The sequence below is a fragment of the Leptodactylus fuscus genome, chromosome 10, assembly GCF_031893055.1.
Source record: "Leptodactylus fuscus isolate aLepFus1 chromosome 10, aLepFus1.hap2, whole genome shotgun sequence".
Taxonomy (NCBI): domain Eukaryota; kingdom Metazoa; phylum Chordata; class Amphibia; order Anura; family Leptodactylidae; genus Leptodactylus; species Leptodactylus fuscus.
The window spans coordinates 21,941,278-21,954,106 of NC_134274.1; the positions used below are offsets into that span (position 1 = coordinate 21,941,278).

At 43.9% G+C, this 12,829-nt stretch overlaps 1 protein-coding gene across 1 annotated transcript in view; it reads left to right on the plus strand.

Moving 5' to 3' along the window:
* The window catches only part of FBXW4 (F-box and WD repeat domain containing 4), a 120,842-nt gene extending 108,854 nt beyond the window's left edge, over nucleotides 1-11,988 (plus strand). The window contains exons 7-9 of the mRNA XM_075257549.1: nucleotides 2,265-2,405; nucleotides 8,502-8,643; nucleotides 9,124-11,988. Of these exons, the coding sequence (XP_075113650.1) occupies nucleotides 2,265-2,405; nucleotides 8,502-8,643; nucleotides 9,124-9,261 (421 nt within the window). The 3' untranslated portion in view covers nucleotides 9,262-11,988. The remainder of the gene's footprint in view (nucleotides 1-2,264; nucleotides 2,406-8,501; nucleotides 8,644-9,123) is intronic.
* The last annotated feature ends 841 nt before the right edge of the window (nucleotides 11,989-12,829 follow it).

A 12,829-nucleotide genomic window follows, 5' to 3' on the forward strand; every position in this document is an offset into this window, starting at 1 on the left:
ACAAAAATTAGACCTACTGACGTGGTTTCCTGGAGGCCATGTTTGGTTATAAGGATAAGTTCACCAAGGGAATCTAGTTCTGATTTGGATGCAGATTCTGTCTCCCAGTGTTTTCAGTGAGAGGCAGAAATCAAAACAAGATGTTAAAAAAAAAAAAAAAAAAAAAAAAAATTGTCCTGCTCCATCTTATCGCAGATTCTTAAAGGGGTTGTCCAAGCTAAAATTTAATTTTTTAATCAAGGCCGGGGGAGGTTACTTCATCTTATTCACTTTCAAATGCAGCGGTTTTTCTGCTCTCGTTTCGTCAACGTGGGAACGTTACAAGGGGAAGACACCATATGATTTAGGTAACCCTAACCTAGGGCTGGGCAAATAATCAAAAAAATAACCAAAAACAAACATTGTGATTTTGTTGATGTCAGTTATTTTGGATCCATTATTATTCTGGTCTGTGGTCTCTTCAGACCCCAGAGTATAATAAGCAAAGAGATAGAGGATGTGATCAAATATAAAAAAATAAACCGTGTTACTCCCGTGCTCTGGTGCGACTCCCTGCTGTCAGCAGCACTTCTGGGTGCCTGTGATTGGGTCTAGCAATCATATAACATCGCAACGCTTCCGTCTATGCATCACAACTAGAGATGAGCGAATACTATTCGAAACTCCTGTTTCGAATAGCACACACCCATAGGAATGAATGGACGCAGGGGGTTAAGCGGCCGGCCACCGGCAAAGTCTGCGTGCCGGCCGCTTCCATTCATTCCTATGGGTACGTGCTATTCGAAACGGCCGTTTCGAATAGTACTCGCTCATCTCTAAGTGGTGGACCTTGACATCAACCAAAAGCCCCAGGAATCGCACAGGAGAATGGAGTAACACTGTTTGTTTGTTCGATCACTTCCCCTGGGGACTGACCCCACGTTAAAATAGCAGTTTCGATTCTGTTGTGTTCGTTCCAAATAAAACCACCGGATGAACCTCTTGAGGGGTTCATCCAGCACTTAATCATACTGGACCTAAATAATCGGCACTAATCACGGTCAAGATAAAATGCCCAATATTAATCCAGATTTTGATGTAGTTCATAAGCGCCCGCCCCTACCCCAACCTAGGTATGTGCGGAACTGGGCAGATTGGACCCTGAACATTACTATACACCATCTGCTTCTCTTTTCACCCTGAACCAATATGGATGGGGACAATGCCTAAATCACAAAGAATAAACCTATTATTACCAGGAGGAATGAGAAAAAAAATTGGTGGGTGAATATCATGTATGAATGTGTGCTAGTCTTGTCCCTGTGCCGTCCATGCACCCGTTGGTGTGTGCGTGTAGCCTTACTCGGCGGATATACTACTATGAGGATCGGTTTAGTACTTGCAGACTGTTCGCTGCCATCACTGTAATAATATATGGGAAGAATAATCGTAGTCACAGTATAATAAATATGATGTACATAAAAATCCGCGTTCTTCAGAAGACTGTGCCTGTACGAATGTTACATGAACAATGGCCGAATTCTACGTGGGGAGTCCAAGCGTCAGCCGGTTCTAGAGTGTATTGGAGCAAATACACATTTTAATATGCAATGTTGCTGCCTAAAAACATGAAGTTGGAAGGCTGCCTCAGACACCTGCTTCAGGGACCGGCGTGGAGGATTGAGACAGCGTTTCAGTATGAGAAGCATATGTTCCAAAGATGAGACATATAGGCATCTGGTTTAATAAATATTACTGACCTTTCGAGTATCTGAGAAAGGAAAATGTATTCTCTTGTGCTATTGATTTATGACCCATGGTGAGATTAGATTAGCTGGCGATGAACATTTTCCTGCTGTATTTTCATCTCAATTTGGGTGTCCAACGCAAAGCCAAGCCTTCTATTCCAACATGGCCACGGACCACAACATACGCTAGGTATTAAGTAGGAGATAGAAACCGTAAAGGCACTAAAACCACCGAGGCTCAGGTTGGCTCCACTTTAGGTTTTTTATCTCCACAGAGAGGGGGCGCCAGTCAATGGTTCACCGCTCCTTTCCTTCCTACAAAAGGGAGGACGTTGGGTGGAGGGATTGGTCGAACCAAGACTTTTATCATATTATCCAGATCTAGAGCCTTGATCATTACTATGAGATTCCAGACTCAATCTTCTCTTCTGATCTTCTCTCAAGTCTTCTATAGATCCTTAACCCTTTGTTTATCTCTTTGGTGGGTACCTATATAGAGATGTATAGCACTAATACCAGTACTATGTATCATTATAGTGGCCAGCTCATGAACTGCCTTGGGACTGACTTCAAAAGAGGTGCTGGAGTTTTGGATGTCTGCTATGAGACCCCATCCATTGTGCTGTCATGTGGCTATGATACATACATTCGATGCTGGGACTTGAGAACAAGCTTCAGGTAATGTCTATAATGTTTGATTTAGATTATATGTGAATATATGTGAATATATATGCATGCAATTGGCTTAAAGGGAGTCACCAGAACCCAGAATATCAACCCAGATCTGCAGAATAGATAGGTGAGTGTCACCAGAACCCATACGGTAAGATAATCCTTTAATAGTCCCACCATGAGGAAATTCAGTATCAACCCAGCCCTGCAGATAGATAGGTTAGTATCACCAGAACCCAGAATAGCAACCCAGCCCCGCAGATAGATAGGTTAGGGTCACCAGAACCCAGTATATCACCCCAGCCCCGAAGGTAGATAGGTTAGTATCACCAGAACCCAGAATATCACCCCAGCCCTGCAGATAGATAGGTTAGGGTCACCAGAACTCAGAATATCACCCCAGCCCTGCAGATAGATAGGTTAGGGTCACCAGAACCCAGAATATCAACCCAGCCCCGCAGAGAGATGGGTTAGGGTAAATCGCTGCCTCTGTAGTTGAGATATCTCTGCTTTCTTCAATATGCATATTGTATAATGTCCTGGCTATTCCCTGTTTCCCCTTTATAGTGGTTGGACACTGTCACTGCAGGTGGCGCTTAGACGCAGTGGCATCACCTGGCTGCTATACAGTGGACAGAGCTTTCTGTTAACAGCCTTGTATAGGATGCGCACCTGAAGCAGGACCATACAGCTGATCAGTCTGGGGGCTGTCTGTCGGCCCCTCTACCCATCAAATATTTATGGCTTATTCTGAGGACAGGCCATAAACACCTAACCCTAGACAATCCCTTTAAGCCATTAATTGGCATTTTGTAACCTACTGATGAAAGCTATGTAACATTGTGGCCCTAATCTACTGTCAGTATCCAGCTCTAGGCTCGCGTTACTTCCTTTTAGGCCCCCGTCTATGGCGATTTCCACTCAGTTTGGTTTCAGTAACCAGAATATCACATGAATCTTCTGATCCGCTAAGTATCTGCCCCCTGCAGACGTCTGATAACGCTCGCTTTGCCCCTATGAGGTACACAATGCAGAGTTCTGAGCGACAATGGCGCCAGGAAGCCCAATTATAAGTAAAATTACATGTAGATCAGTCATCCGTTTCCAAGACCTGTGAGTACAGTGTCTGACTATCCAAGATGTCTCCCCGCAGCCTATGTGTATATTATCACACCATCCGAGGTCTGAGAAACAGATGAGGGAGTCAAAAGCATTAGAGGGATGAGGAATCACACTCCCACTGCAATTAGAAAATAATTCTACAATAACTTTTAATTACGAGCGCTGGCGCCACGCCACCGGGGATCTGCTTTGTCGGTGTCTAAGTGTGCTTGACACGTCCAGTTCAGAAGCCGGTACATACTGAGGATGGTTGTTCTTTCTGAGGCTACGTCCATGATACTCAACAGGATCTAGTATCTTTACTCTTCAGGGGATCCTGTAATCCATCTGTGACCAGATTAATAGGGTCATATCATATTAACATATTCTATCACTAGAGTATTACCTCCTATATACTGTATAGTATTGTATAGTATAGGATCTAGTGATCCAACACTTGTATAATACTCTCAGTAAATCTAATGGTATATGTACCCTTAAAGCAATTTTCCGGATAAAATATATTCATGCCCTCGCCTAAGGATATGTGATCAATTCCAGATCTGTAGGGGTCGCCATTCGTTAGCTGTTTTCATGAAGGGAGCAGGAAGTAGACAACTCCGTTCTCTAAGTAGTGGCCAGATCAAGTACTGCCTTCCTTCAAATAGGACCTATGCTGCAATGACTCAGTTCAGCCACTATACAGAGAACAGCGCTGTCTGCTTCCTGCTCCATTCTCTATGCTGATAGAGCCCCACATATGTCTGAAGGCTATTCAGGCACTGCTAAAGCTATATCAAACTACTGAACCCCCCCCCCCCCCCCCGTTTTAAAATACAACTCTAAGAAAAAGAATATGTTAAACTTATCTATCGTGGGCGGGCATTCAGGGTCTGACATCATCTTCAGCCACGCCTCCTCTTCCAACGATGTCTTCGGGTCCTGTCTTCCTCTGGCGCTTGCGAACTGCCATTGATAAAAAATGGTGTGGGTGCATGTGCAGTAGCAGCAGTAGTAGTAGTAGTAGCAGCATGCCTGAATGGCCTTTTCACACATATGTGGGGCTCTATCAGAATAATTTTGCTGATAGAGCCTCTTTACTATATCTTTATAGCCACTAGGGCTCCATTTTTTTCTGATCTAGAGCCCTGCATAGATTAATAATTAATAGTAAGATTCTGGTTACCACTAGAGGGAGCCCAGGAGCATCCTGCATACTGTGGTATTGTTGAGGTCAATTTGCCAATGACTAAAGTAGGCTCTTACCCTCCCTCTAGTGGTTGCTGCAGACAATCTCTCCCCCGCCCCCCCCCCCCCCCCCCCCCCCCCCCCCCGTTTTAGAATAAAGCTCTGACTAAAATAAAATGTGTTCATAGCTGGACATTCCCTTTAAAGGAGGCTTGTTACCTCTCCTGTCCATAATTCCGATGTACTCAGCTCCCCCTAGTGGTGGCTGAAGGCACCAGGTTTTATCACTCTAAAACTGATATTTATCAATGTATTGCAATGATGTACCTGTGAAGAGTACCTAGCAGGAGCATGCCAAAAAGAAGCCAGGGGCAGTTTATTACTGTCTGTGCCTTCCTGATTACTGTATATGGTGGAAGCTATACCTCATGGCCCAGGACCCAGACCAGCTCTGCAGTGTATATTAGAAGGCTGTATTCCTCCTGTAAGGCTACGTTCACATCTGCCGATTTATTCCTCTGCCAGCTTCCGTTTTAAAGTGACAGACACCCGATGGACCCCATTCTAGTCAGTGGGGACCAACGAACTGCGTGTGTTACCACTGTCATAGTGTCTGCCTCTGTCGTTCTAGTCCTCCAATGGACCAGAACAACGGAGAGGCAATGTTAGTGTGAACCTGGTAATGTATGGTCCCAGTTACAGGGAAATTCAGAAAAAGGTCATGTTAAAATGCCCCCCAAGGTCTATTACGAACATATTGGAGGCAAACACTACATTAAAAAAGTATTAGCGAAGATAGTCAACGTTTAATTAACCTATTATTCTAATTCTTGTGCAAATGTGGAGTATTCCTTTAAGTGGGGTAGTGTAAGCAGATGTTCCTATAGCGCGTAGTATATAAGTGCAGTCTAGATGAGCAGCGCTGGCCGCCAGCAGTGTGCCGCATCCAGCAGCTCAGGGCTATTGATTGGGTACATTACCACTTAGCACAGAGTCAGTGTGACTGCTCATAAGGTCAAGGGGAACACTTTGTTTACTGTCAGCGTCCTACATTAATGGGAGAAGGACAGGTCGGGTCTCCATAGAATTGATTATCTTTCAGCCATGGGTCTTTTCTGCCAGATACTAATTGGTCTTCCTGCTTTTCACTTATTGGGATAGACAAGATGTCAGACAAGTGAAAGTGATGCCATCCTATTATAATTTATTAATGCAGATCCCCGTAGAACACTAAACAGTCATAGATAATGCTGGAGAATACGGCGGCGGGGTGGACCCTAAAAATGGCTTGTATGTATCAGCCATTATATCAGAGACGCTGCTAAAGCGAATCCTAGAGGTGCCCCAAAGTTTATAGAAATCACATTGCTAGAAGCCTGGCATCTGGGTGGTCTTAAAGGGGTTTCCAGGATTTAGGGGAAATTTGGAGGTGGCCATAAAATAAATAAATAGACATCCTCGCCTATCCCCGGTGCTCTGTTGTCTTGTCCTGATCCCCCTTTCTCTCCCGTACCAAATTGGGAGAGGCTCACATGACTGCTGAGACCAATCTGTAACCTCAGTGGTCTTTCCCTTATGTGTAGAGGCAATTTTATTTTTTATTGGCGACAGGGTACATAAGGGGGACTTCATCAGGCTCCCTCACTATGCCGGGAGGAGGCACACACACTATGGTGCTGCCCCCTTGGTTATGGGAGGACTAGTTGCAGCGGTGAATGTATTTACAGGTAGATGTAAAATTCTACTATGACCACAGACCATTTGTAAGTGACGTACACGTGTTAAAGTTGATGAGAGAGTTGGGGTCCCATGGGCAATGAGTGACTATCCAAAAAGGCCGTATTATAAGCACTATAGGCAATGGTGGACATTCACCGACCATACTAATGGCTGGAGAGACCCCAGCAGAGCAGGCAGGAGGGGATTCGGCACATTGTGTTCCTGGCACTGCTGCCACTTTGGGGGTCACATTGATGGTATATATGATATATTAGCAATATCGTTACTGAAACCAGTATTAGGCCAGATCACTGTCTTGCAGATAATCTGGAGATACATAAGATCTTAGCACCCTATTCTATGCTGAGATACTGTTGATCACTTTTCATGGCCGCGATGTCCTTAAAGAGAACATTTCACGTTCTCGGGAACATGCGGCTTTATACACCGCTAGAAAGCCGATTGCACTGAATTCATCGCACTGTTGGCATTCCCGTTATGTGTCTCAGGGCTGGAGATAGCGGTGTCATTACCGATCTCTGCCCACTGTCAGAAGGGCGTCCCTGACCATCTAGCTGGCCCGTGAGGTACGCCCCCTTACAGTACTCATCCATAGGCCTGTACTGTAAGGATGGAAGGGCGGGTGGGCGTTCCTTACCGCCTAACAATGACGCTAAGCTGTGACGAATGCTCCCCCCCAGTACTAGTCTATGGACGAGTACAGTCAGGAGGGGGCGTTCTAAACAGCTTAGCGTCATTGCTGGGCAGTAAGGAGCGCCTCTGTCAGTACAGGGCTATGGATGAGTACTGTCGGGGAAGGGGGAAAAGTTTCTCACGGCCCAACTAGACTGTCAGGAACGGCCTTCTGACAGTGGGTAGAAATCTATTATGGCACCGATATTTCCAACCCCGGACACATAACGGAAAAGCCGACCGTGCGCTGAATTAAAGTGCACGGTCAGCTATTTAGTGGTTTCTATAATCGCATGTGCCCGAGGACATGAAAGGTCCCCTTTAAGCTATTGGCCATTTTTTGTTGGTCAGCTGAGTCTGACACAATGGCTTGAGCAGTGGCAAAATGGAGAAGTATTATTGCTAGGGAACTTTTGAAACCCGGCTGGATGTTATGGGTCAGAAATCCGCCAGTGTCCCTAGTGCTATTATTATACATAATTTCCTACCATTAATAGTAACATAAACCTCTGCCTAAGGAGAGGCTGGCGGTGTGACGGCGAGATATCCTCCTCGCTTAGAGACCCTGCAGCACAAGGACTGATGTAGCAGAGCCAATGGAACACTTCCCTTTTGCAATGAGAAGCGTCTTAAAATGCTATTGATCGGCACACAAAGGGGTACTTAGGGATTTCCTGCTTCTCAGCTGCGCCTGACCTAAGAGTGGAGGAAATATAATCATCAATACAGTAAGTTACCTCTGTGTGCAACGCGTCTCCCTCAAGGTGCACTCTGCAGGGCGATGGGGAGGGGGGCTGGGCTCAGAGTCTGTTGTGAAGGATGATCGTTTTGGGGTTATTTGTACTTTACAGTGACCTTATATTTATACAGACATTTTCTTTTTTGATATTTTATAGCATATTGAAGAACGCAAAAGGCTCAGGAGTTACCGTGTGCTCCCTGTTCATTGATACAAAGTGTACAAAGAAATAAAACTAGGGGAAACATGGTGGCCTTAGTACATTATGATCCCTACATGGGGCTTACAATCTACATAAAAAACAAACAAACAAATAAAACTGTGACTTTTATGTTACTTTTCATATAAAATAAATCTTAAAATGTTAGTTGTTACATTGGCCACTAGAGGGCCCACATAAGTCAGGCACAATTCCGTAATGCTTTGTTGTATAGCCTGAGACGGAACAAACAGAGCCATCTCAATATCAACATAGGGTATCTACAGCTTTATTGTACTGCAGTAGGCCTAGAGAAGTCAGCACAGTTATTAGAGGGTCAATATAATTTTGGGGCATCTTCAAGCTATAAGACAGTAATGACAGTCTCAAAACTGCTGCCATTATATCAGAAAAAATAATAAAATTCTATAAGCTTTATTGTCCATATCTTGTATTTTTTCAGGAGGTGCGTCAACGAATGGGAGGAACCCCATGACAGTGCACTGTACTGTATACAGAGTGACGGGAACAATATGATAGCCAGCGGGTCCTCCTACTATGGAGTCATCAGGCTGTGGGACAAAAGAATGAACCAATGTTTACAGGTAAGAGCAGAGGACACTCTCTATATAATATATACACTAACTCTATATATAATACACTATGTGTATGGTTATATATAGGGGTCTTATCACAGACGTCTATGTAGCCCCCTTGATGATCAGTTGCTTGTCATTGGTCCAGCCCTTGGCACGCCTGGCGAGTTTGCAGAATTTTTAGGTATCGACCACCAAAGGCATTTGAAGATGTACATGGCAGCCATTTAGATGAATTGTCATCCTTTCCATACAATAATGGTTCACCCCATTCATGGAGAGTGTCTCTCTGTTCTGGCATATGGAGAGGGGTCCAGAGCAGGACCTTCTATAATGTCCAGATGACCTGACGTTGTGTTCATAAGACAATCCCTCTAACCCCACCCTTACACCGAGCTTCTAAAAGGAAGGGTTTCCTGAGACTGAGGTTGTGGTTCCCTGGGATTTGATGTTCCTACTCACCCATGATTTATTCTTTTGTTTTTCTAGTCCTTCTCCTTGTCCTCTCCCACCAGCAGTCCAGTGTACAGCCTCCGCTTCAATACATCTCACCTCTACGCCGCCCTGGCTACATCACTGCACCGCCTGGACTTCACCGTCTCCAGCCACCAGTTTACAGCCTTGTAGTAACAGTGAATACTGCAAAGATATTTTTTTTATTCTAGATACCAATTGTAAAGGGTAAAATGCCAGAGAACATTAAAAACTAAAAAAAAAAAATATATTATTTTAACCTACATGGAAATGGCCTTAAGGCTGAGGCCTCACGTTGCGGAAACGCAGCTTTTTTTTAATTGCAGATTTTGCTGCGGTTTTTTTTGAGCCAAAGCCAGGAGTGGATTGAGCAGAAGGGAGAAGTGTAAGAGCTTCCTATATATTTGCTATTCCTTTTGTGTCCATTCTTAGTTTTGGCTCAAAAAAAAAAAAACAGGAAAATCTGCTACAAAAAAAAGTTGCATTTCCGCAAAATGGGGCCTAAACCTTAAAGAGGACCTTTCATATCCTCAGGCACATGCGGTTTTATATACCACGAGAAAGCTGACAGTACACTGAATTCAGCTCACTGTCGGCTTATGTGCCTCTAGGCTGGAGATATCAGTGCTGTCAGTTTCGGCACTGATCTCTGCCCACAGTCAGAAGGGTGTTCCTGACAATCTAGCTGGGCTGTGAGGAACGCCCCTCCTAACAGTACTCGTCCATAGATTTGTACTGGGGGGGCATTCCTCACAGCTTAGTGGCATGGCTAGGCCGTAAAGAATGCCCCCCAGTACAGGACTATGAACGAGTACTGTCACTGTCACAGGTCAGTGTCATGGCTGGGCGGTAATGAAAGCCCTCTCTGTCAGTACAGAGCTATGGACGATTACAGTCAGGGACGACGTTCCTCACAGCCCACCTAGACTGTCAGGAACGCCCTTCTGACGTTGGGCAGAGATCAGTGCTGAATCTAACAGCACTGATATCTCCAGCCCAGGGGCACATAACGGGACATTGCAGTGAATTCAGCGTACTGTCGGCTTTCTAGCGGTATATAAAACCGCATGTGCCCGAGGACATGAAAGGCCCTCTTTAAAGCATATTTAGTGTGTCCCATTAGTCTGATGTAAATAAAGCTTACTTGCTGTAGAATAGAACTTCTATATTATGGAGGAGATTTACTAAACTGAATTCTCCAGAAATTTTGCCTCAATCCCCCTCCATCTCTCCTTCTCCCCAAAAATGGAAAAACCCCTCTGGCGTGTGTTTGTACCAGGTGTATTATTTTTTTGTGCCTCACTCAAAGAGCAAATCTAGTTTAGAGAGAAAGGGATGCAGCTCATCAGGAAAGACATGCCTAAAAATGCCATTATTTAGTCAAAAACTGTTGGTGCTCCATATTGGTGTCAATAGGTTGTGTAAAAGGTAGACAAGTGTCTAACCAAGGTGCACCAAATGCATCATCCAGCATAAGCTACTGTCATAAACTTGGTACATATTCACACTTCCAAGTCTAAGTTTCCGCTTTGTAAAATAATGCACAGGATTCGTAAATCTGCCCCAGTCTCTTTAGATTCCTCACCTTATCAACGTTTTCTGCTTGTTTTTATTGAATAGAAACATTCTTAATTTACATTGAGAGTCTGAAACCCCGTCCTGATGTAATACTGGGCTGGAAGGCAAAGTCTTCCTAGACTGATCTATTGAATCGGGCCTAGCAGCTGTGCGAGCAGGACTTAGTATAAATCAATTTTCAGGATGTGAAGGGTTTCCAAGAAAGTTGCCCCAAATTTGTTATATTTTTAGAAATACAGGTTATTCACTAAAATTCAGGTCTCAGGAGAGCTCCCCTTTAACCCTGCGTGCACACTTAGGTATTGTGTTACACTATTGGGACATAGAACTAGTAAGAATCCTTCACCCTAGTATCCAACACAACCAGGCCGGAGCCTTCTCTCTCACATACATGCCCTCTCACTAGCACCGTGCCTCATATCCATTACATCATCTCTGGAATAATAGCTACCTATATGGAAAGCCCCTTTAAATGGCTACCTATATGGAAAGCCCCCTTTAAATGGCTACTGATATGGAAAGCCCCTTTAAATGGCTACCAATATGGAAAGCCCCTTTAAATGGCTACCATTATGGAAAGCCCCTTTAAATGGCTACTAATATGGGAAGCCCCTGTAAATGGCTACTAATATGGGAAGCCCCTTTAAATGGCTATGAATAGTTACCAGAACGCTCCGCAATATTGGGGTTCAGAGTTTTCTACATAGCGAATGATTTTTCTTCTTTTTACATAAAGTATTTTTCTCCAAGTTTCTATTGTTATTTTTAAGACCTAAATCTTGAGCTTTTTCTGGATTATTTCTAGACTCCTCGCATGGGCTTTGCACTAAGTATCGGCCTCACATTGATTTATTTTGCTTCTGGTAATATATACATATTATAGTATATCTGGGTGGTGTGCAAGATACAGACTATTTTTATACTTGGGATTTCCCACTATCACTTTGGTATACATAGATTTGTTTCTGAATTTTTTTCCTCAATGAATGTGTTTATTATACATTTCACTAGAACTATTTAAAGGGAACCTGTCACCCTGGACATGGGGGCCAAACTGTGCACAGCGGATCGATATAAGGCCCGCAGGAAGAGATTCGGTATAACACTTGGTATAACACGTATATCACTCTCAGCTTGGGAGTCCAGTGGGCGGTCCTAGTCAGTGATTGACAACTTATGCTACTTACCGATAAGACCTCCCACTGGACTCCTCTGCTTTTGCTGACACTGATCAGACGGCATGTACAGGGTGACAGACTCCATTCAATGTGACACTCGGATAAGAAAATAAATAAATCTTTTATTGGGTAATATTATCCTGTTCGGTTATTCCTCCTGTATGTGATGAGCCTTTCTTTTCTCTCTAGAAGTTACAATCTCATAATACAATGTATGGGCTGAGCACAAACTCCTATCACAGCTACTGCTGATGATTCGCTGGCGCCTGTCACACAGTTATAATGAATGACTGTCTCACTATATATGTGCGGTCTCGGAGAGTAGTTGATAGGCCAAAGCTCTCTTTTTTTAACGGCTCTTTGACTCTTGCATCAACTCTTTGCATCATGGGATTGATATCAAAGCACAAAGGAGGGGAAAGTAGGCCGAAATCTAAAAATTAAGAAAGTGAGAATATGCATAAAAGAAGTCTAAAGTGTTGTAGACAGTCTGGGGAATACTTAAGATTGGTGTATTGTATTTACATACAAAGTGCAGACTGGTACGCTAGGTTCACACCTGCATTCGGGTTTCCACATGGGGGCAAAAAAATGTGGAGACCGAGCCCACGTGTGAATTAAGCCTTATTGTAATATAGAACACGTGCAAATCTGAAAATGAAAGTTACCTGATCTAATCCTCATTCACCAACCAATAGATGGTGTCCTCAGGAGAGTAACCCACAGTTATGCTATTGATCAGCCATATATCATGGCACCGATACCCTCACGTCATTACAGGTCAGCACAGTTATGGGTCAAAGCCATTATACGAGGCAGCACTAGTCAGATACTCATTTCCTATCAATCTATAATCTGTGAGGTTCCAATGATCCTGGGACCTATAAATCATACGATGATTCCCACGAAAAGTGCGTCATTTACTATTATTATGTCTCCATAGTCGGCGGCGTCTGACAGCATTA